Consider the following 24481-nt stretch of genomic DNA (forward strand, 5'->3'; position numbering starts at 1 on the left):
ATGCAACGCTCTCAGACACGCTATGGTCTCTGTCTGCTGAGGCCAAAGTTTATTTTAAAATATGAATTAGTTTCACAGCATCAACGGGTGCGGGAAACGTGGTCTGTCGGCTGGTCTTTTCGCCATTTTGTTTCCCACATGCTATATTTGGGGGAAAATTTTACCCGCCAATTTAGCTGGCGGCGGCAAGTACCCTTACAAAGGTAGTCACCACCCTAAAACAGCGCTTGCATGTAGGCTCCCTAGGAGCACTCGCTTGCGAGCGCCGCGGTGCGGAGAATGACCTGGCTATGCCCACCATTGAACTTTCGCTATCTCCGTGCGAATGGGACGGAAGGAGCAAAACCTGCCAGCGCTCGAATCTCGGACGCCATGACATAGCGCTATTATTGCAGCCACCACGTGTATTCTACAGGGCGATCACTGTTAAGAATTGTGGAGTTTTTAAAAATAGCCTCTTGCAGATAACATAATTCCAGTCCTTGGGCGGGATTGTTGAGAGAGGCGGACATTACTTGCACGAGAAATCGAAACACATATTCGAACAACTAACAAAAATCTAGTAATCATCTGTTGAATCAATTACTTCACGGCACATGTGTAATTTACGCATTGTAGGCGGTGAGCTTGCAAGGCGTATCCACTTGGAATGGATTTCCAGAATGACGCCAGTTTAAAGATGCGCTATCATACTTGCCGCAAAAATGCATTGTTGTTCCATATATCTTTTTAACAAAACACTCTTTTATGCATTGAAGCACGAAAGTAACTGGAACGTCCATGCATTTCGTTCCACGCTTTGGGAAATAACATCTCGGAACTGGTCTCATCATGGAAATTCATTACGCGTGGATACGTCTTCCAAGGTGACCGGCAACAATTCATCAATTTCAATATGTGCCGTAAGGTAATTAATTAGGAAGGTAATTAGTGAATTTTCGTTAATTACTTGGATATGTGTTTCGATTTCTCGTGCCTGTACTGTCCGCCTCTTCGATCAATCCAGCTCAAGGACAAGAATTACGCCATTTTAAAAGTGCCATAAAACGTAAACGTGAACACCCCGCACATATTGTTCTTGAGATTATCGACGAAAAGTGGCCTATATCGCACGTGAGAGGGTACTGTGCGCTACAATCCCTGATCGCTCAACACGGCGCTTAAGAATGAACGAGTACACATAGCCCCGACAATGAGCACGACAAACAAAGTATAACACAAACGACTCACATGCGGAAGCACCAATACGGACAAGAGCTGTGCTTTCACATGTATCTGTCACTTTTCTTTTGCTCTAATCAACTTGTGGCTCCATACTCTCGTTCTAGTGTAGCACGAGGATCACCCCGGCGTCTTCTTCCACTATCATTATCGTTTCGCTTTAGTAACCATATAAGACTTCTAGGAAATTGAACGCTAATTTCAATTAAACAATCAGTAATTTCTACGATGCTTTCCTTGGCTTTATTATCTGTTGACTTCGTCTGCTTGTTACTAATATCAAGCCTCTCTGCCCCATTCGTCATATTGCCTCTATTGTCACGAATGTCTTCCTCTCTCTCTCTAGATCTCTCTCGAGAAGGGTTACGCGTCTACATTACGCCATGCGTGGCTCTTTTCACTGCACGTGGGGAGAGCGCCGACCTCTAACCTCGAAGTCCCCAAAAAGCATCTAACCATTCTTCCGCATCATGCATTATCGGTAGCGTACAAACTGTCAAAAACTGGCGGGAAAACCTGAAGACCGCTGTCATATTTACTGCGCAGAGGAGATAACGGAACCGGAAGCCTTCCGAAAACCCCACATTGTCTCGCGAAACGAGCACATGCTCACAAGAACGAGCAGGGTTTCAACAATCAAAAGTGTTTTAAAACCGTATCAACTCACCTCCGGTCTTCGCAGCGTCTTCAAAACAACGTCTGTCAGGGGAACTCTTTCGTTTGAGGATGATCGGCGTCACAGGTTGCTCAGAAGCCGCAGGCATGGCAGCGGGGGGAGAATTTTTCACTTCATCTAACGTGAACATGTCCCAGGTTACTGCGGGCTTCCTGTCACGGCCACCACGGCTACCACGGCCACCACGGCTACCACGGCTACCACGGCCACCACGGCCTCCACGGCTGCCACGGCCACGACAAGGTGTTGCCCTGCACTGCTCTTCGATTCCGGTCATGACTTCTGGTGTTCCCGCACGTGCGACAGACGAACAAGTATGCGACCGATCCGTGAGTTCACAGAAGCAACTACGAGTGACAACCGTTCTCTTTCCGTCGCGGTTCATAGTGCAAAACTTACAAAGGAGAAAGGTCCACGTAACTGCTAGCCTCGCTGGAAAATGACGACCCACAGAAGCACGACAGAAGCAGGCCGCAGAGTCGTCCAATGTGCAGAAGCGTGCGTCTTCTTCTGCGAGCGTGTAGCAGACGGCTGCGAGGCGAGCTCGCGGAGACGCAAGCGCGGCTCCGTTGTGCGTGCGAGTTTTCCGAACTGAACCCGGGCGGTGTCGGCGCCGTCTTCTGAAGTCTTCTTCGTTTCGCGGCCAGGCAACACTTGCGACGCCGCTGATTTTGTGGCAGGCGTTATCTGTGTGCCTCCGTAAATACGCAGCCCTGCCTTAGCGCTATGCGTTACCACTTCTCCTTTGTTCACCTAACCAGCGCCGCCGCCATTTTCTCAATGCCGAGCAATCGCTCCCTGCCCAATGGGAACCGTTGGTGCGCGCCTTAGTTCAGTGAGTTGCCGCGATGTGACGCTACCCTGATGGTAAGACTGCTTGCGTCACGCGTGCGTGTCAGTGCGCTCCGGTGCCGTTCCGGAAGAGATGCGGTAGACGCTCCGTCCATCACCTATTTCCCGCATCTGCCCGTGGCCTCCGCGATCAGCTCCGTGAGCGCGCCGGCGCGTCGCCGGAGCTAATCGCGGAGACGGCAGGGTCTGTCACGATTACTTGCTCCGACTTCCGTCGCGAGGCGCCACACAGGTGTAACCGTTACTAGAACCAACTCCGTTTCATAGCTCCGCGATAGGGTTGGTAATATGGATGAATGATTAATTGATTAATCAATTAAAGGCATCGCGCAAAAGGATTAATCTTCATCGATGTCCACCTTTCACTTAATCGATTAGACGTGTTCGATTAATCGTTTTCGAAAGTTTGACAGGAGTTGCGCGAAATTTTTGAAATCGTACTAGAAAAGCGGAGCACGAGCAGTGACGGTGCGGCTGTGGTAGAGCGACTGTTGACTGTTGTTCCATGTCCAGAGCAAGGAGGTCCACAGTGATGCCGAGCCGAATGCTTACCCTATCTTCACCCACTCCGCGCACGCCCCGAAGCTGAAATGCCCTCGCAATTCAAGGCATACTATAGCACTCCAGTCGTCGTTCGTCGGGTCACTCCCAGTCCACTAAAAACGTGGCACAGCATGCGCACTGGTTTGGAGCATGTATTTGATATAACGATCAAGTTTATGTCAATTCAAGCAAATCTGTAGCGTCTATTCCCGCATGCTGGTTGTATGGCCATTCAAAGAAGGTGTTGGTTTCACCCGAACATCCCAGCCAATTCACATTCCTTCGCTCCGTAGAAAAGAGCACGTGGTTTTGGAGGCGGTGGTGGTGGTGGTGTTGCAACAGGCGGGGTTAGCGTGGTATACATAGGCGGTAATTGTTCCGCCCGGGCCTCCTATGAGTTGAGATCAGGGGTGTGTCACCAGGTGTCAGTGAGCCCCTAGTCTCACAGGAAGGCAATCACCACTCGTCTTCCTGATTGCTGCGGGCCCTCTGGGGAAAACAACGTCCTCATAGGTCCTGTGCGAAAGACCACTCTTTTGCAGGCTGTCGTCCATCGCGTTTCTTTCTGGGTCGAACTGTAGGCATAGCCAAATGAAATGTTCAGTGTCGCTGATATCACCACAGAAGGCGTAGAGCGGGGAATGGCAACGTCCAGTCTTGAATGACCAAGCCGGGGTGTACGCGGAGTAGGTTCTGATGCGGTACAACAGCGTCACTTCCTCGCGAGTAAGTCTATGGATCACACGGGTTTGGTATAGTCTTGGGGATAGCCCTAAAGTGATTACGCATTGCATTTTTAGAGATCTGAAAAATGCTTGGCGCTCTCACTTTTGGGACGCGTCAGCTGCAGGCGTGCAAGAGCGTCAGCTTTTTCGTTTCTTTCAATTCCTACGTGTGATGGGATCCATTCAAAGTTTGCGTTAAATCTCTTGCTCATTAGATCAGTGCTAGAGATTGCCTTGTAAACTCCTCTTGAGGTAGGCCAAGATGTAATCGGTGTAATGCTGACTTTCGAGTCCGGCAGCACCACGATATCTCGTGCAGATTAGGCCCGTAGATTTCGCAAGGCAACGGTATAATTGCGGCGCTTTGTGCTGTTGTAGACAAAACTACGCGATCCAGGCGGCCAGACCATGATACATCAAGGGATGGTATACAGAATGCCGCTACGCGGCTGTTTGTGCACACTCCGACCCGTCTGTGTACGCTTGTAGGTGGCTTTGAAACGCTGTGCTCAAGTGGTCCGACGTACAAGGAACTTAGCTTCGGCAGTTGGAATGGTGCGTTCGGCCGGTAGCCGGGATACGTTGCAGCGGCAATTAAAGCCCGAAATAGACCATGGCGGGTCGAGACTACTCCGTTTAGGTCATTCCAATCCTAAAGATCGGAAGGTGTTCAGCGCCGCCTGGAAATGGGAGCGAGTTCTTGTTGTTAGCCGCCGCAGAAGTACCGTGCCTTCGGGGAACTCGCCCAGCCTTGACAGCTGCGTGAACAAGGCCTGAGATACCAAAATGTGGAGTGGGAGAGACTGCTTCATTAGCAACCTTCTCGTTTGAAGCTACCCGAGGAACTCCCATCGCCAAGCGAAGTCCCTTTCTATATACTGCCTCCAAGCGCTCGAACTGACTCAGTCATGGTGATATGAGAGCAGCTTATAGAGAAAGCGGCTTATGAGTGCAGCGTTCAGTGTAAGCATGGACGTTGCATTGTTTCCCCAACGTACACCTGCCATGCGACGTAGTGCGCTGATACTTTGCATGCACTGATGCAGCCAGAACATTTTCGACTACGCGTCGCCACGGCTCCCTGCTGTCTTTGGTGACGACCAGGAAACGAACACTATAGTTTCACGAAGAATTGGATGGCTTTTGATATCCAGCGTCAGGCGTGTTGACTTCCGCCTAACTCCATTAATTTTCTTTACCGCTGTGCATATTGCAATTACTTGCATATTTCAGTTGGACTTCACCTCTCAATTCTGCCATTTTTCTGATTTTTGTTTAAATGTATTTTACAGGGATTCACTAGTGCCATTTGTCTTGTTTAATGCTGCTCCAAGTACCATTTTATAACACATGTTTATATTTTCAAAGGCTACTAGTGCCAACTCTTATTTGGTCTTTAATAAATTAAAGAGAAAACTTTACACACATGCATTTCTTGCTTGGTTCAACCTCCCAAACATTAAAATAGGTTCCTAGAAAAGTAGATAACAGTGTTTTAACCTTTTCAATGTGCCCGGCAAAGTTTTCGATTAATCGATTAGTCGATGAAAAACACTGCATCGAAAGCGATTAATCGATTAAAGGCTAAAATGATGAATGATTAATCGTTAATCGAATAAAAAAATTATTCGACCAATTGGACAGTGCTAGCATGTGACCCCCGAGGTGGTCGCGCTAACTAATGGCGCTGCGGTCGAGTCGCGGCTTAGGGAGGAGCCTCCATTACAGTGCCTAGGCACTGTATACGTATACATGCATCTTTGTCCGGCTATACCGGTTGGCTGCGTCGGCTGCTGCTGCAGCAGGGCGGCAGCCTGGCACTACAGACGCGTTCGCTCGTCTGCGTCGGTTTATTGCTCCCCTGAAAATCTGTACTGCCTTCGTAATTAGAGTACATCGTTTTCACAATGATCGACAGCTTCGCAAGCGCAGCACGAATCCTAAGGGTGACGTGAACGCTTCCATTTCAACGGCTATGCTATACTGCGAAGCTACTCGACATCAATTGTGTTGTGACTGGATGTGTCCGCTACATAAGGCAGTTCATAATCGATTATGTGGGAGGGCGATAACAGCAGGGTAGCTAATGAGGGCAGAATCCAAAAAAAAGGAAAACTACCAGGTAGTGCGTGAAAAAGCTTTAAAAATTACTGTTTATTGGCCCATCTGCAAATGGAGAGTCCCCTTACATCCTATACAGGGTGTCCCGACTATCATGCACCAAGATTTAAAAATATGCAAATGCCACGTAACTGGACAGAGCCAAGGTAATGTTTGCCGTCGCTTGGAGTTACTTAGATTATTATGTGCATTCCGCCTAAATGCATAATTAGTCGTAATTAATCATTCAAATTCTCAAACATTATTAGATTAATAGTGTAAATCAGAAAATTCTAGAGCAGCATGAAAAACTCCCACTACAGGTTTCTGAATTGCTAAATACGTGCTACATAAAAGTGTTTTTGTGATCTTAAAGATGCCCGCGAATGGACGCATAATTGCCGCGCGACTGGCCGCTCGAGGCACTTCGCGTGTATTCGTTTCCGCCGTTCCCCTGTCGAGTATATGTATACCGACTCGCCCAAGCCTCTACGGTGTTGCAGAGAACGTGATTTTCGGCTCCTCATTTAGATACACTGACTGTGGCCTGAGGTTCCCATGGTAAGTGACGCTTCAGGGAACCAAACTTTTGTGGTAGCCGGTGCCGTGACGGTGCCGAACAGTACACTACTCGGCCTACGTGCGACCATGGAACAGCCGTCAGACGTGTTCGCAGGCGTTCGTTCTGTGTAAAGTCCCCAGATTTTCAAAATATATATATATATATATATATATATATATATATATATATATATATATATATATATATATATCTAGGGACTTTATAGTTCTGTGGAGCCTTGCTAACCCTTGCAGCGCAATCGCTAACATTCCCTTCCCCGCGCTTCTCGCGCGCACAGATAAGATACGCCTGCGGTGGGGAGGATTCGTTCCTTAATTGCTGAAAGGAGCCGCTTCTTTCCCATCCTCCCGGATGAAGAGTCGACTGGCCACTAATGCTTTTTCTGTGTTTCTTTCCCAGCGGTTGTGTTTCTTTCGGTGGCAGTTGTCAAATTGCTCCCTCCTTAATCCCTTTGTGTCCTTGTGTGTGTATGTGTACAAATCAAATAATAATAATCCCAGCGAACGATGCGCGAAAGCCACCGTTTCTTCAGTTTTCGCTCCACGCACGAGCTGTGCGGATGCTTGCCTATAGTGTCCGCTGATCCAATGTCCACTTGTGTGCCAGGAAGCAAGCCGCGCGGGTCGCAACTTGGGCCGGCCATCTCTTACCATCTGTAAGTAAATTCTCTTGTTTGGTAGGTGTGTTATATCAGAGGCAGAACTAGAATTTATGGTACACGCATTCACATGGCGACAATAATTCTATACTTACGCGTATAGTATAACAGTAAAATATCCTAGTCGCACAGTATACCTTATCATCTAATACATGCGCGTGATTCTCTGTTGTCAGGTTTCCTAGTGATACCGATCGTCGGCAAAAGCGGATAGTGGCAATTTGGACATCTCCTAATGTTGTTCGAGAGCCTACAAGGAGGGCCCATGTTTGTTCAAAGCACTTTCAGGATGAACATTTCGATCGCACGTCGCGGAGTAGAGTCCGTCAGCGGGAACATGCAGTGCCGACGCTATTAGTGAGAATCAATGTATTGGTGATCTGAGCCAACTTTACAGCGTAAGCTGTTATGGGCTAAATCCTATAGCTGTTTCGGTTCGCGATGGTGTCCGCCGCAGCCACCGCCACCGCCGCTGGCGACCGTAACCGCTATCGCCGGAAATGCGAAAAAAGGTACCCGGTCCCCGCCGGGATCGAAACCAGGCCCGTTGCGTGGGAGTCGGATACATTACCACTGAGCCACGCAAGCGCTTGCTATATGGGAGGGAAAAAATGGCCTAAAAACGCGCCCCAGGCAGGCGCGCAGGCGCTGGTGACGAGATGCGATTCAGAAGACGCGCGCAATCAACGCGATCTCGAGCGCCTGCCAGTACGGTGGCGCCATCTAATTAAGGTGCCTGCAAACGCAGCGTGCCCGACATGTAAGTTGAATATACCAGTTGCATGCTGCATGTAACTGGACCTGGTTAACTCAGGCAGGCTAGGTGACTATTTGTCACCTGCCCGTTTTGAAAATTTCATTAAACAACCATCATCATCATCATCAACAACAACAACAACGTACCATGCCACGGGTCAAGGGATGTGAGATGTGCGCCACGTATTCTGGAAACCTCTTCGGTACACGTTATGGCGTCTCCTCGCAAGGTACGAATCGCTGCTGAAAAAGCGAATCGTAGAGCTACGCGCGCGGCTACAACCAGGCATCATCGGGCTCAGCAGAGTGCTGTGCACAGTGCACTACAAGCCGCAGCTCGCCGTCGACGCTGGGCGGACAGTTAAGATCGTTCTCGTCAAAACGAGGCGAAGAGACTGCCGTTAAGATCCTGTTGTGCGTGGTGCCAAAATTGGAGCTACTCTTGAGCCGCTCCACCAGCTTACGCTGTGACTGTGCTGCTTGTGCCGCGCAGGCCTGTTACTTTTCTCTTATGTCGCATGGTTCTTGAAATACTTGTATGGGGGGCTCTCTTTAAAGTGGTAACCAGTGTTGATACCTCCGTGTGACCAGAATTTTAGTAGCAGATGAAATTTTAGAAAGAAACTTTACGCGCAATGAACCGACTTGGGGAAACAAACAAATACATACATTTTTAGCAGTATAGGGTACTCGCTATTCAGGTTTTCCAATTTTGACGTGACGTAACAAGCTGAATGTTTCTTATAAATTTTATTGGTGCATATCATACTTGCTTCTCTGGTTATTCGTCCATGGCACCCAGTGCACAAATTGTTATGAAGGAAAAAATTACCGCATGCATTAAACCCTCTACTGCGAGCACAAATTCAGAAATAAGTTTGGCCAAACATGCAAAGGAATTTTGTGAAGGCAAACAAAGGATGTTGTTAGCAGTTCCAAAGCAGCTAAGCACATATTCAATTACTGCTACATGACATCCCTTTAGCTTTCATGACTAATACTAATAATACTAACTTTGTAACCTCCCAGCTTCCTCATCCAGTTCACCAAGGTGACAGTGCACCTGATGCAACAAGCCATGTCGTAGACTCACCCTCTGCATCCTCTCAGCCCACGCAAGGCCTATGCTGAAGGCTTGATGGTGCTTGCACAGGTAAACATTTCAATTGGCTGTCATGATCATCATCAGCCTTTATGTCGCTGCAGGACTAAGGCCTCTCCCCGCGATCTTCGATTACCCCTGTCTTGCGCTAGCTGACTCCAAATTGCGCCTGAAAATTTCCTAACTTCATCACCCCACCTAGTTTTCTCACGTCCTCGACTGCGCTTCCCTTCTCTTGGTATCCATTCTGTAACCCTAATATTCCACCGGTTATCCATCCTACTACATATTACATTTTACGCATTACATATTACGCATTTCCGTGTCGCCGCCGTCGGCGTCGCCATGATGTTCCATAGTCACGATAACACCGCGGTAACACCGCGGTCACGATAACATCGTGACCGCGCACCGTATGCTGTGTGCGCGGGTGAAAGTGTGCGAGGGTGCGCCGAGGATGGTGGCTTGATCTCGCGCGTGCGCAACGGAGGAAGGCTGGGAGGAAGCGCACCGGCTTCTATGGTGTGCAAGGCATTTGGGGAGAGGGGGTGGAGGTGGGGGGCGTGGCTGCGTATTTGCTGCGCATGGCACAGCTGAACGCCGGCCGCGCGGGACCTATCTGCGATGTTTACTGAGTCTAGTGTGCCGAGGGCAGATACCTTCGTGTACGCTGTGTTCTCGCAGCTTAGTGTGCGTTGACGCAACAGGAAGCACGAAGGTCATTTCGCCCGCTGCTTCTGCAGCGCTTCCTGAAGTCAGCGTTTTAACAGGGAGTGCCCGCGGTCGCCGAGTGAGATGTGTTCAGGCTTGCCTGTGCGTGTGTGGTACCATGCTTGTTAGTTTAGTTAGTAGGCGAATATTTACAAGTTTAAACACCCGATAAAACTGCGATCCATACTTCACAAAGCTGTCTAATAATTTGCTATCGCAATCGATGCTTAGCCTTTTGGCGAAACTGTGACTTTTTTGGTGCATCACGGATTGTGAAGTGTTTTCTTATATTTAAGCACCTCTTGCTCTAGAAACGCTGTGGAAACTTGTTTGCTTGGTGCTTTGGTGCCCTCAGAATGCAGTGAAATCCTTCTTTACAAATAAATATATACTGTTGGTGGAGCTGACGGTGTCAGAGTTCATGATGTCAAAGGTGCCTAGTGCGGAGACAGCAAGTTGGCGTTGCTACCTGCCTCGCTTAGGCTCCTTTTCCGGATTTTTATACTTCAGGCCCTTCCCAAACACTACGGGACACTTACAACCACATTTTACTATGACGCGGGTAGATAGCCCCAGCACAAGCGCTATCCGCACAACCTGTATAGCTGAAGAAGTGGCCTTCGTACTGGCCATTGTCTCCCGCATGAATCGAATATACGCACCGATTGCCACGTTATCATGGACTCATAGGCCGCATGTAAAAATTATGCAAGGTGGTGTGTATCTATGTGATGATTAGTTCATTTAGAGATTGACAGAAAACCGAGGTATCCGAGGTGTTGCGCCTCGGTGCTTCATAAATTACAATGACGCTTATACCACGAGATACACTGATAAGTTCAAGAGCAAAGAGAGAGTTCACTATAAGTTACCTAGGGGTAACAAAACAGGCAGATGTAGCGTGCAAATAAAGCGTTTACCGGTTATAGGCGGTGATCATGGTCCAAGAGTCCATGCTGGGATAACCAGCAAAAGGAAGCCTGGGGTCGGAGGAAGGGATCAAGTCTCGAACGGTCGACGTGACGATGTGCTCAACCGACGCCTGGCCGTTGAGAAGAGGTCAGATCCAGTCGTCTGGAGCTTCTCCAGCAGGTCCGCTGTGATCGAGTGGAAGGCCTGCGTTTCCAGGCTCAGTCGCGTTGCAGTCCACTCTGCCGCGCCTCCTCGTGCAGCTTCCGCAGAGCGCTCACTGTTGTGCAAACCGCAGCTTGCGGTGGGAAGACGCCAGATCATCGGAAAGTGCAGAGCCGACCAGGTAGAGGCCTCGTGAGCCCGGGCCGAAGCACTCGTCAAGCTCACGCCTCTGCGTCCTAGTCGTCTTCACCCGTTACAACCCGCCGAGGTGATGATGAGGATGATCTTCTTTTCATTTCCGCGTTTTCACCCCATGTATTCGTCAATTAGTGCTTGTTTTTGTCGTTGTTTTTGTTGTTGTCAAGTTTGGCACGCTCGTGCCAAACTCGCGCAGCACTTCGACTTTGTCATCGTTACGGAAGCGTTACGGAAGTTACGGAAGCGCGATGTTGAGGCCAAACGTCAGCGAAGAGCCGCCGACCCTGAAGTTAGGGCAAACGAAGCAGAACGGCTGCGACAGCGTGGTCTTGCCACAAGCTTCGCTTGCCCCCATTTTCTCGACAGAGGAAGGGCTGGTGATTTTTTCGTCAGCACTTCGTTGGAAATGTTGAAGAGCCGTTCCACCGAAGCGCTTGAGGGTACTGTCGTGTTGTACTTGAGGAAAAGTTGGTTCAATCCCTCGAAGTTCTCCATCTGCGACAGCGGGTAGCCAATTGGTATACCAGCAAGTACTGCGACAGTTCATCCTGTGCCTCGGCTGGAAGGGTTGGGTGCCGGCGAGGACTGGAAACTTTCCATCCGCCATGAAGCCCCTTGAGTGGCGCTGCGATTATGACGTCATGATTCCTTTGCGCCAGGCCGGCACGTAGAAAAAAAACTACAGGAGGGAGCGTCACGTGACAATCTTGAAGCCTAGTAATAAAAAAATACAACGGATAACTCACGCAAAAAATGCCCCACAGTCAAGTGACAGGCACGCGGTAGTTCTTTGCGCCTCACGTGGTCGCCCATCCGCCCTGCGTGATCTGCTGCGTACGTGCGTGCGTCTGTTAAATACCGTGGAACGTTCACATAAGGAACGCCGTTCCCTCGGCCGTTCCTTCATAAACGTAACGAGTTGCCATTACAGTTCCACCGACCCTTAATGGAACGGTGGCGATCCTCCGTTCTTCCCAAAAGGAACTAGTTCCAGGAACGCCGTTCCTTGCAACGCCGTTCCGTACAACACTGGTGATACGTAGCTAGGTTCCTGTCTCGACTCACTTTAATAAAAACGGGCAAGCTTGCACTCGGTCGTGCAAAGCTTCAGCACAGCGAAACTGTCGATCCTTATGTCTTACTGGCTGCTACTGCTAGGTATTAACTTGGTTGCTCCTAGGTTCTGTAACTTGGTTGCTGCTAGGTTTGTAAGTAGGTTTTGCTTGGCCTAGTATTTTGCAATTACTTCACATTACTGGACTTGAGGATCGACAATTTCGCTGTGCCTAAGCTTTTCACGACCGAGTACAAACTTGCCCGTTTTCTTTAACTTAACTACCCATGTAGGGATGTATTCTCGAGCGATCATTTTCGGAGGTACCTTCCCTTTCGCGACATTTCGCGTGACTAGCGCTGGGCGCGTCGGCGCCTACGAGCGACGGTGTTCCTGGCATGCCACAAAAATAGGCTGGCTAACCAAGGTTGGCACAGTGCCAAGAACGCTGTTGCTTGCTGTCGCCGAACGCGTTGGAGGCCAGCCGCTCGATATCTAGCGAAAGTTGACACCACTAGGCGCAGCCCCTTTTATGGCAAACTCCGAGGCCAAGCGCATGCACACTGGGTGTTTACGTCAGTTATGACGTAGATGGTTGCTAGGCGACACGTACCAGCTATTTTCGGTAGCTTCGGCGGGGCGGGAAACGGTTTACCAGCTGCTGCGGTAGCTCGGCGCGGCGGCTGCGCGGAGTGTTCCGTCGGTGGGCGTGGCTTGGCGGCGTCTGCTGCGTTGCTACTGCCTCGGCGCATGCGCGTCTAGGCGAGGTTGGGCCAAGTGGTGCGCAGCTGTGGCTTGGTTGTTGCTAGGCAACGGCGCGGAGTTTTCTGCGGACTTCGGACGTTTCTCCTCCAGCTTTAACAGCTTCGTTGTTAAAAAATATTGTGTGACCGATGGTGGAATTGAAGTTCTGGCTTTAAGCACAGCAGCCCACGGTGCTTTTCAACGCTAAGCCGCTATCATTTTCCTTTGAAACGCGGAGCTGTTTAAGCCGTGCGTTATGTGTCAACCGCGAACAGATAATCGGGGCCGATTCTGACGGTAGTTCAGAAAGGGTCCAATAATTCAACATTAGTGTTAGTGGTGTTAGTGGCGACGGTGGTCTGCTGCTCAAGTCCAGGTCACAGATTCAGTTCCCGGCCATGGTGGCTGCATTGCGATGGGGGAGAAAATCAGCAGCGCTCATGCAATGCTTTGGTTAACCCCCTCCCCCCCCCCCCCCCGCTATGTTGAAAAACATCATGTGCTCAAACTAATTCCGCAGTCCTACATGAGAGCGTATTTCATTGTGCCTGCGTTACACGTGGGCAGGTAAACCCAATCAGTTAGGTATTGTAGTTTTCTTTATGTTGCTACGTACAAATGGCCAACGGTTTACTGTATAGTTGAAGCGGAACCAATCGAAAGTGCCGCACTCACAATCCGGCCAATGATTATAACAGCGAGAGATGGAACGCCTCGTAGCGATAAACAGTAAACGCCTCACTGTAGGCGCCATTTATTATCATGTACAGGGTTCGAAGAGTTCTTCGAAAGAAGCGGGTCTTCGCTAAAATAAAACGCACGTACTTGTCCTAATACGGGCACCATACACAAAGTTCACGTGACACCCCCGTTGACGGTGCACTTTCATTCTAGCAGGATGTCGTTCGTGAAAACTCCGAACGTGAAGAGAGGCGGGTACTGTGGCCGTAGATGGTCCGCAGCGATGTCCTCGTCGCATCCCTCCAGCCTCACGCCTGCCGAAGGCAGGCTCAGCATGTCTCTTGGCAGCCCTAGCTCCCATGCTGGGCCGGAAGTCTCCGCGCTAGAAGTTTGGCTGGACGCCTCCTTTTTTATGCAAGGCTGACTGCAGACGTTCGTTGGCTCGTTCCTAGGCTGGGCGGAAAGGCTCTCCCTTTGAACAAGAAACCAGTCACTGGAGCCGCACGCTGCAATAGTGAAAAACAAATATCAGGCTGCGTTGGCTGCGTTCCTTCCTTAGAGAATGTTAGCGTGTGCGATATCCCGGTATTCGCAATGGCGTTTGCTGATTACCGGAGGCGTAAATGACAGCGGCCACGTCGGTGGCGCCACCTGCTGGCGCAAAGCTCAACCAGACAAACGCCGCCATGGCCACAGAGATGGCACGCGCTAAGAGATTTTGCTCCAGTCGTTCCATTATAGGCACGCTCCCCGGCAGGAAAGTGTAGGGAGCCTACATGCAAGCGCTGTTATAACAGCACTTGCATGTAGGCTCCATAGGAAAGTGTAATGTGGTGCGCGCGCGCCCCACTGCCCAGAAATAGTGCTGTTAGCCAACTGCTTTTAGTGCCCTCGGAGTCATTGCAAGTGTAGGTAAGGGCCTCTATCTTGACGAAAGTTAAGATCGAAATCAGATAAAGGCAACAGGCTAGACACCCTGCCCCGTTTCAGAGAGGATGCCAATATACATCACCATCATCAAAATCTGGCGGCTGTGCAGGTGGTATAAGGATCCCGTGCGAGATCTCTGCGTGCGCATTGCCTCTCATTTCGTGTCTTCCGGTAGAGTTTCACTGCATTTATCCTAGGCAATTTTTCAGCTCTGCCTCGTGCTCTGCCTCGAACAGTTTGCGATCTCAACTGTCAAGTCCGCTGGTGCCTTTATGTTATCCTGTGCCTTTGTAAGTCCTTATCCATTGAGTTTGTAGCATCGTTACCCCGTACGTATGGTATGTTTATGATTCTACTTTTCTAAAGAAAATAATGTATGGGCTCACACACCTTTCATTGTCTTTGACCTTGTACCTTATCGTAGATGGCAGCGTTTATTTGCTGCCTGGCTGCGTTGCGTTGGAATGATTCAGCGATTGATGTGGCTATTTTAGCATTTGTACGCTCACTCTGTAGTGCAATGATCTTCGTGCACTAATTACTAGTATCTTTCCGAACGTACTTGTTTCCGTCTTTAATATTCATTTTAATTGTATTTTTCTTCTACTGACTGTATTGATATTACATGATGTTGCGTTGTGCGAATGATGCTTTTGATACGTTGATGATGTTTATTTTCCTAGCCTTCTTGAATAACGCTTGTACTACGTTGATGTAATCGAGGGGCTTCGCCTCTTAGCCAACGCTTTCTCAAGTGTATGTAAGGTATTCCTAAATAAACATATTTTAAAAAGAAATCAGTGAAATAGGTGGACCGTAGGGAGACACGCCGAAAGGCTACTAGCATTTTCATTTTCGATGCAAATAACCTATCGCTCATTACTGTTTTTAGGCACATGTTGTCCGCTCTCTAGCTCCCCTGCTTTCTGCAGCGTATCTCGATCCTTTATGCCTGGTCATTCTTAACAGTGATTACGTCACCGCTTTCAAGCTGCAGTCTGCCCAAGTGAAACTCCTTGCATACAGCATAGCAGCATTTTGCACAGAGAGAGAATTTGCGAAGTTACGAGTATTGTGGAAAGTTTTTGTAACAACACTGGATGTCAAGTAAATTGGGAAAAAGCTCTGGATTTTGGCACGGTGAATGAGATATTATGTCGGAATTTTTCTCACGGCTGCAATTATCTACCATGCCAACGCTGCCAACGCAATACTTTGGCGTGCCCCTAGAATGTTATCGCGATCCCAGCCTACTCTGGAACGAAGAGACGTCAAAGGCGAGAGAGAACGCGGGCGCGTGGCCGAGAAGGCACCTGTCAAACTTTTCACGTGCCTTTGCCTGCAATGTTTTTCTAATTTCGAAAATATGGTACGTCATGAAGGTGCTGTGTGCTTCGCGGACCGCTATTAAAAAAAATTCAGCGCGTATTTGCCGTTTTTTTCTTTGGACGTCAACCTGGGAGAAAACCACACGAACAAACTTGTTTCTTTCAGTCAAAGGGGGAGGCGTTGGACTGGTTCACTTGTTTTTGCGTCGAATGGTATCACGCTTTATTTTCTACCGTAATCACAATGACATGTTTTTGAGAATGGTTATACAAATCCGGTTGCAAAGGCTGCTACCGAGAATCATAGTGTCGTCGGGTGAAAATATGCGCGGTGCTGTAACCGGATTTTTGCACAAAGTTGTGCTTTCTTATAAGTTCCTAAAGTACGTTTTTCCCCAGACTATTTGTTCAATATTTGGAAGAAAAAGCTTAATAAAGATCTTGTTGACGTCCAGGTTCCGGTGCCCTTGTATCGTGCGCTTTACTGTGGATGCCCAGGGCAGCATATTTTAAAGCGAGTGAAGAAGATGCCAGTTAGCCCAGTAGTGAAAACATTCTTCTTCAGGTTACACTCTAATACACTGCCCGTCAGACCTTGGCTTCGAGAGAAATGAATCTTTGTACCCTGGACAACGAACTACCTGTTAGGTAAGAAGCCAGAGACAATCGAACTCGTTTTTCTGAATTGCTGGGACGCAATACTTCACTGGAACGTCCTGTACAGAGGACTATCAAGAACTACCACTAGACGTGATACCTTATGGTGTCAGGTTTTTACCAGTTGATCACGAAGATGTACCCTATGGTTTGTTCATGCTTCGTGGCTTTGGTCACGCCTCGAACTAAGACGCCGGATTTTTTTCGCGTATTGGAGCATATAATGCTTACGCATTAATAGCCCTTTCTCATCCATCTAGTGAAACTGTATTGGCCTTTGGAGGTGGGAGTAAGATAAGCAGAAGCGCCGACTCCGCCGCCGCGCAACACATTCGCTCGGGACAAACGGTGCAACGCGGACGCCGGTCATTCCTTTGCTTTCTCCCTCCGCTCTCTCCACGCTTTCGCGGATGCTGTCTCCTTCCCTGTCGAGGCGCGTGGAAACTCAACAGCTTGCTTCCATGTGCGCATGCGCTGAGTCGCGGAGGCCGGCGGCTACAGCGGCGCGGAACAAGCAGTGCGGCACGCGTATAAAGCTTGTCGTCTGCTAGAAACGCGGGCCCTCAGTGATGGTACCTCAGCAGTCTCACTTTGACAGCAATACATACATACATATATATATATATATATATATATATATATATATATGCACACCGATAATAAAAGCGCAAATAAACATATGGTGCCTCTTCTTCTGCACGTATGCGAAACGTTTTTACGTGTCTTTAGAGGACACAGACGATAAATCGTGCTATACAAAAGGACGCAACAGAAGTATATTTTTTTTTTACTCCTGAACGTCTGCGAGGGCGTGAAGGTTCGCAATTTGCGTGTTCCACGCTTTGTTTAACACGTCTGCAGTATGTATATTCATGCCTGAGGGAACAAGGTATCTTGATACTTGTGCGTGAATAAACTGAGCAACAGGGCAGGAAACGATGAAATGTTTTGTTCCCGGCTGTAAATCTGGGTACGGCAAAGCACGCGCAAGGTTTTCGCTCTTCACGGCGCCATCTGATCTCTGCAGCTACTGCACCGGTGGCGACAAAAAAAAAATATAAAAAAAAATCCGGAAAGTAAGCGACCGCTAAAAGCAAAGGACAAAATATGTGCGCGACACTTCGAGAAGCAACTTATTTTTGATAGGTACTTCAGCGAACACAAGGGTGGTGTCCTTGTATATAGGTGTAAAGAAAGTGCCTCGACTTCGAAGCGGAGCTGTTGCTTCAATTTTTGAAGGAAGCCTGGTGCAGCTCAATGATGCTGAATGCCAGGAGGAACCAGAAGACGCATATGCGGAGGGACGGGAGGAGCTCAATTTGTCTATAACTACGCACAGTGCAGGCGCATTTCCTTGTTCGGGGATGGGACGTAATGTAAATTCTCAGCATAAAAAAAACCGGGCGACACGAACTGTTTCTCTTTACTGTTTTAGGGCGACACGAAAAGCATCTTAGCACTTGATGGGTGCTCAGATAAGAAGAGCGTTATAAACGTCGCCTTTGCATTAAAAGATTCTTTTCGCTGTCGTCTGCCATTGCTTGAGACCGCGCGAACTGCCGTTATATCTATTTCCCCCTTTCCTAGTTTTATTGCGATAGCAATTATATGGACACTCCAAAGCAGATTTCTGCCGTCGGCGTCGCCGTCGCCGTGAGGTTACGTATGACGTCAATGGAGACGAAATCGTCGCCGCGCGCCGAACGCTGTATGTGCGAGTGAAAGGGCGCGAGGGACGCGCGCTTTCACGGGGAGTGAACCCAAGGCGGAGAACAAACGCACGTTCTTCGCCGTGCTCCCTTAAGGGCTGCAGAAGTAGGCGTCTCTTTTCTCCTTTACAATCACCATATATGTAGAGCAAACGCGCCTTCTTCCGACCCACGAAAGGCCGGGGGGGGGGGGGGGGGGGGGAGGCGACGTTTAGCTGCGGCACCAAGTGCCTATGTCGTCGAAAACCTCCGAGGATGAGTTCCTGCTTGGCTGCTCTACCCTGGACGCTCAACGCTCCCTGGTGGCCCGCGCCCGAGCGGCGATCATTTCCAGTGGACTTCCGGAATAGGGAGACCACCCAGGTGCTTCTGTAGAGCAACTCTCTGTAATTTTCTGATTAAATGTTTCTCCACCACCACCACCACCACCCCCAGAGACTCCGGCAACAGTCACCAACGCCGCACGCGTTTTGTGCGAACGCGGGCAAAACGCCGACGGCGTTGACAACAGTTCTGCGTGTTGCCGGTGCTGCTAAAGTTGCGATACAGCTGATAAAGCTACTATCATTACTCCGTATAGCTCTCTACAAACTTGCTATCGCAAATGATGCTTCGCCTTTCGGGTGAAACTGAGACAACTTTTTCTTTACAGCTTAGATTCCGTAATTCGTTTATATTGTGTTCCTGTGCCTCGTGTAGTTCCACGTAGCCCACTTCACAAATGCCCTGCATTTGGCCTGTATAAAATAAATGAAATAAAACGATACATGACTAGTTTCTCCTGCAAACGTCGCTCCTTCAAGCGCAAGAGCTATGCGCGCTACAGGTATGCCTATTCCAGTACACGATGCTAAAGGGGTCAGGGCATGCGCGGAGCAGACGACAAAACGGATAGGGAAGCGGGCGCCTCTGCTCCTACGGTTTGTTGGACCTGCCTCTTCCCTCCACCGTTTTCCCTAATGTCACTAGATAAAACAAGTTTTCCATCAAAGCTTTTTTTATCTAGGGACCTTAGCTTTTCCTAGGGAGCCTACAAAACGGCGTTGCGTGTATACGTTCCCTCACTTTTCCTCATCCGTAGCGCCGTCTGATGAACACGCTGTGCGGCGTTGCAGAATGCGGCTCTTCCAGACGAGCGGAGTCGGCGCTCCTGTCTTATCTTACTCCGTGGGCGTGACCTATGTCGCACTTGCGAGGTCTACAATCCCTGGCTGCTCAATACGGCGCTTAAGAATGAACCCCAACGAGTACACATAGCACAGACAATGAGCACAACAAACAAAGTATAAAACAAACGACTGACATGTGGAAGCATCAAGAAGGACAACCGCTGTGCTTTCACATATATCTGTCACTTTTCTTTTGCTCTAATCAACTTTGGCTCCATACTCTCGTTCTAGTGTAGCATCAGGATCACACCGGTGTCTTCTTCCACTGTAATTTTCATTTCGCTTTATTAACCATATAAGGCTTCTAGGAAATGTAATGCCCATTTTAATTAAACAAACAGTAATTTCTCCTATGCTATGCTTGACTATATTGCCTGTTGGCAAGGATAACGCGTGTATATTGAGCCGTGCGTGGCACTTTTCACTGCACGTGCACCTCTAACCTCGAAGTCCCCAAGAAGCAACGAACCATTTGTGCGCATCTTGCACTATCGTTAGCGTACAAACTGTCTAAAACTGGCGGAAAAACCCGAGGACCGCTGTCACTTTACTGCGCAGAGGAGACAACGGAACCGAAAGCCTTCCGACAACCCCACATTGTCTCGCGAAACGAGCGCATGCTCGCAAGAACGAGCAGGGTTTCGACAATCAAAAGTACTTTAAAATCGTATCAACTCACCTCTGGTATTCGCGGCGTCTTCAAAACAACGTCTGTCAGGTGAACTCTTTCGCTTGAGGAAGATCGGCGTCACAGCTTGCCTGTAAGCCGCAGGCGTGGCACGCGGGGGAGAATATTTCCCTTCATCTAACGTGAACATACCGTCCCAGGTTGCTGCGGGCTTCCTCCCGCGGCCACCACGGCCTCCACGATTACCACGGCCACCACGGCCGCCACGGCTACCACGGCCACGACAAGGTGTTGCCCTGCACTGCTTTCCGATTCCGGGCATGACTTCTGGTGTTCCCGCACGTGCGACAGACGAACAAGTATGCGGCCGATCTGCGAGTTCACAGAAACAACTACGACTGACAACCATTCTCTTCCCGTTGCGGTTCATCGTGCAAAACTCACAAAGGAGAAATGTCCACGTAACACGCTGCCCTTGCTGGAATATAACGACGCACAGAAGCACGGCAGAAGCAGGCCGCAGAGGCGTCCAATGTGCAGAAGCGTGCGTCCTCTTCTGCGAGCGTGTAGCAGACTGCTGCGAGGCGAGCAGACGGAGGCGCAAGCGCGCCTCCGGAAACGCAACGCTTGTTGCTCCGTGTCCAAGCGGAACGCGGGCGGCGTTCGCGGCGTTTTGTGGAGTCTGCGTCGTGTCGCGGCCAGACTACACTTGCGACGCCGCTGAATCGGTGGCAGGCGTTATCTGTATGCTTCCGCAAATACGCAGCCCCGCCTTAGCGCTACGCGCTACCATTTTTAAGGCGAAAGCCTTCAGGGCAAACTACGCGTACGCGTGCCGGCGGACGAGAGCTCGCGCCCGCGCGCCTTGCGTTTGCCGCGCCACGCGAGATCAGGCGGTGTGAACCTACAAGACGAGCGCGGGCGCGCGTCACTTGGCTCACATTTTCGTCTTGCTGCACATCGTTACGCTATGACAACCTCCGCCAGCGCTGGCGCAGAAATCTTGACGTCGTAATTTGCGCCGGGTTCATTCGCAGCTTGTTGCTCTTATCTGTCCGAGGGTTTGCGGTCATAATCAGGTTGTGTGATTATGACTTTTCGTAAAGAAGACTTAGATTAAAACTTGTGTTAGTCGACGACATGGGGGAAATCGAGCTTGAGGAACTGTTCCTAAACGCGTCCGTCGCCCCCCCCCAGCGGTGTGCGCTGCTGCTCTTTTCGGCGCTGAGAACAATGATGCGTGAGGCGCCCGTGATTTACAGTTCAGAGCGAAGAAATAAGTCTGCTTGTTGATCTACTTGGAAGCGGAAATACTGGCACTATTTGGTGCGCACTTATCTTATTCGCCATCGGAGATGAGCTTCCGCTAACCATGCCGCTCGCCTCTTCGTCGTAGAATCTCCAACCTATATACAGCAACTTGGAAGCACGCGATAACAGAGACCTGTATCCCCTCGTTGCACAAACTGACGGCTACAGATGGCAGCTTTTCACTCTGCGTGCTTTATTTAATGCGCGCCTGTCTCACACTATAGTACCAGAAGACATGCGCCGCTGAGCACCGTTATACTGAGCGCGCCGCCACTTTTGCGTCATGATGCGGAGAAGGGACAAAATACGCTCCAGACGGGTCGATCGGCACACCAACTTCTCAAGCCACCACTATTAGGCCTACGGGAGCCGGAATCGCAGATCTCAGAAATTAGACGCGCTATGCCCAAACGGACACGCTATGCCCAAGTTTCAGGTGACTTTAGAGAAAGGGAAAGCTCATTTCAATACTTACTGGCGATCAACGCGAGTGAGAACTATGATAAAACTTTATTACGGTCCCCCGGAACGCGCTTCAGGACGTAGCGGGCCTCTCCCACGTCGGTACAGAAAGGCCGAGCCTCTCTGCTGCGTCGCGGGCCCGATGGACAGCCCATAGCTGTGCTTCAAGATCGGGGCTGCTTAGTCATCACGAAAATTCACGTGGAAGCGGCAGCCATGGGTGCCGCCATGTTGGACAACGCTATTTCTTAGCGTGCGTTAACATTAGATACATGGAGAAAGGGAAAATATAGGAGGGAGCATACCGCAACGCGATTGTCGCCGACTGTGGTGGCCCAACAAGTGATGAAAACGTCAGAGCACGGAGGATACGTCAGAGCGCGGGGTAGGCTTTAGTACTCCCTGTCGATTTTTTTTTTCAAGACCCATTCGAAACCATTTGAAACTCTTGAAATAAACAAAAACAAAAAAACAAGGAAAAATCTTTTTCCTTCCTGCACGTGAGCAGCTGCCGGCCGAGCGCGCACCGAATAAAAACTACCGGTAACCAAACGTCTCGGCAAATCTAGATTGTCCGTGATCTTGACGCAAGAGGTCACGTGTTGGGCCACCACTGCTGGCTACACGAAGGGTTCGCTTGCCAGGGCTGGCTGCGTGACGCAATGCTCCCTCCTATAGTTTCCTTCCTCCATGATTAGATATCTGTGCTCGTGTCGCGCTTCGACGCGTACGATCTGTCCCGCACCATCTGCGCATACGTGATGGTGGTGGTGAAAAACATTTATTAAACATTAAATGGTTGCAGAGAGGTGATTGGGATAGGGCCCTATTGGCCTCCTTCCCTCACAGTACTAGGTGGAGCCCCTATTCCGGGGCCCCATTGGCAAGCAACGCCGCCCGCGTCAGTTAAACCTAGGCCTTTTTGGTCTTGAGGTCTTGACAGCTGAGCAGGGCCGCCTCCCAGTCCTCTCTGGTGGGGTTGGGGTTGGGGGGGGGGGGTGGATGGGTTTGATTGGCACGCCCATACTATGTGGAAGGTGTCAGCCACCTCCCCAGAGAACTGGCACGCGCCGTCAAATGATGGGTTGAAATGCTTGAGCACCGCCTGGCACAGTACAGTGTTGGTGAAAATTTTGATGGGGAGGCGCTTGTCAGCGCGGTCCAGTCCCTTACAAGGGCCCGGGTAACGCCGGTGCTCCTCCTTATTGTAATCGGTGATTTCTTTGAATGAAAGGGCCAGATTGTCTTATTGGGAGTAGGCTTCCAAGGACAGGGAGACAGCCCGGAGAGAGAGTGCGCGGGCGGCCTGATCGCCCCGTTCGTTTCCCTGTAGTCCCTGGTGACTGGGGGCCCAAATCAGGTCACGTGGAGTTGAATCAACGTATAGGCAGCTAGATTGCAGTATGCGCCGAGCAAGCGGGAGAGCCCACCCCAGCTCATAGTTCCGACAAGCTCCTCGCGAATCGGTGATGTGTTTCGACGCGGGATTAGTGATGGCCAGAGCGATGGCAATCTCCTCCGCGTGTTTTGCGGCATGCGTGAGGCGCGGGGGCGCGAGCTTTCGCGCGCCGCCACGCGTATGTGTAGTTTGGCCTTTTAATCTCTGTTTCAAGGTCGCGTCCTCAGGCACAGAAAGTCACGTGGCCCAAGGAAGGCCAGAAGCGAACCAAAGCATGTCCTCCAGCCGCGTATGACATTATTAATGATTAGCAAAGTTAGTTAATGATTGATTAGTGATTGGATTATTGTGGATTAGCGTGATCAAGATGGATTAAGTTTGATCAAGGTGGATTAAGGACGATTAACCTCTAATAGGGTGCAAGGTGGATGAACGACTATTTAGGTGGATTAAGGTGCATTACGGTGGATTAAGGTCGATGAAGGCGTATTAGGGTGCATTGAGGAGATTAAGGTCGATAAAGGTGGATGAAGGAGTATTAAGGTCTATTACGGTGTAATAAGGTGGATTAGGATGGATTAAGGAGGATTAAGGTGGATTGAGGCGAATTACAGTAGGCTTTACAAGGCTTTCGCCTTCGTCTCTCAGGCAATAGCTAAGGACGCCTGGTAATTTTTCTTTTGCTTACTGAACCGAAGGTACCTAATCTAAAGTTTGGGACAGAAGTTGGCGCCAGAGGCGCTGTTGTAAGTAGGACGCCACTAATCTGGCGCTGGAGTGGTCGCGCTGTGCGATCGAGGAAGACTTTCAGCAGGAAAGCCGCATTTTCCCATTTATTTTAGGTTGTTTGTTGACTGAACATACAACGGGAGCTTGATAACTAATTCATCATCCAATGTATTTGTGCTTAAATTATGCACTGTCTCTATTTAGTTACGTTCATTCTTTTTTAGTTAATTTCTGATATACTCAATATGCCCAGATATATTGGGTCATTTAATTAGGTCAGGTAATGGGGTACTTGTTAGCCTAGGTATTTTAGGTGTTTAATCAGTTTAGTTAATTATGGTTCGCTTATGATGTTAGTTATTTACCTTGGCTTGTTTAGTTGCTTATAGATAATTAGCTAGTCGTCAGTTAGCTTATCTAACTTCATTTAGTAAGTAGATAAGTATTCATTTAGTTCGTACACTAATTAGGTAGGTATTTA

General features: G+C 49.5%; 1 protein-coding gene across 1 annotated transcript in view; it reads right to left on the minus strand.

Moving 5' to 3' along the window:
• The window catches only part of LOC125944036 (uncharacterized), a 30560-nt gene extending 9841 nt beyond the window's left edge, over positions 1-20719 (minus strand). Inside the window, exon 1 of the mRNA XM_049663772.1 lies at positions 20151-20719. Coding sequence (XP_049519729.1) covers positions 20151-20529 — 379 coding nt within the window. The 5' untranslated portion in view covers positions 20530-20719. The remainder of the gene's footprint in view (positions 1-20150) is intronic.
• Between the last annotated feature and the right edge of the window lie 3762 nt (positions 20720-24481).

Source organism: Dermacentor silvarum, chromosome 3, assembly GCF_013339745.2.
Source record: "Dermacentor silvarum isolate Dsil-2018 chromosome 3, BIME_Dsil_1.4, whole genome shotgun sequence".
In the NCBI taxonomy this organism is placed as follows: Eukaryota; Metazoa; Arthropoda; class Arachnida; order Ixodida; family Ixodidae; genus Dermacentor; species Dermacentor silvarum.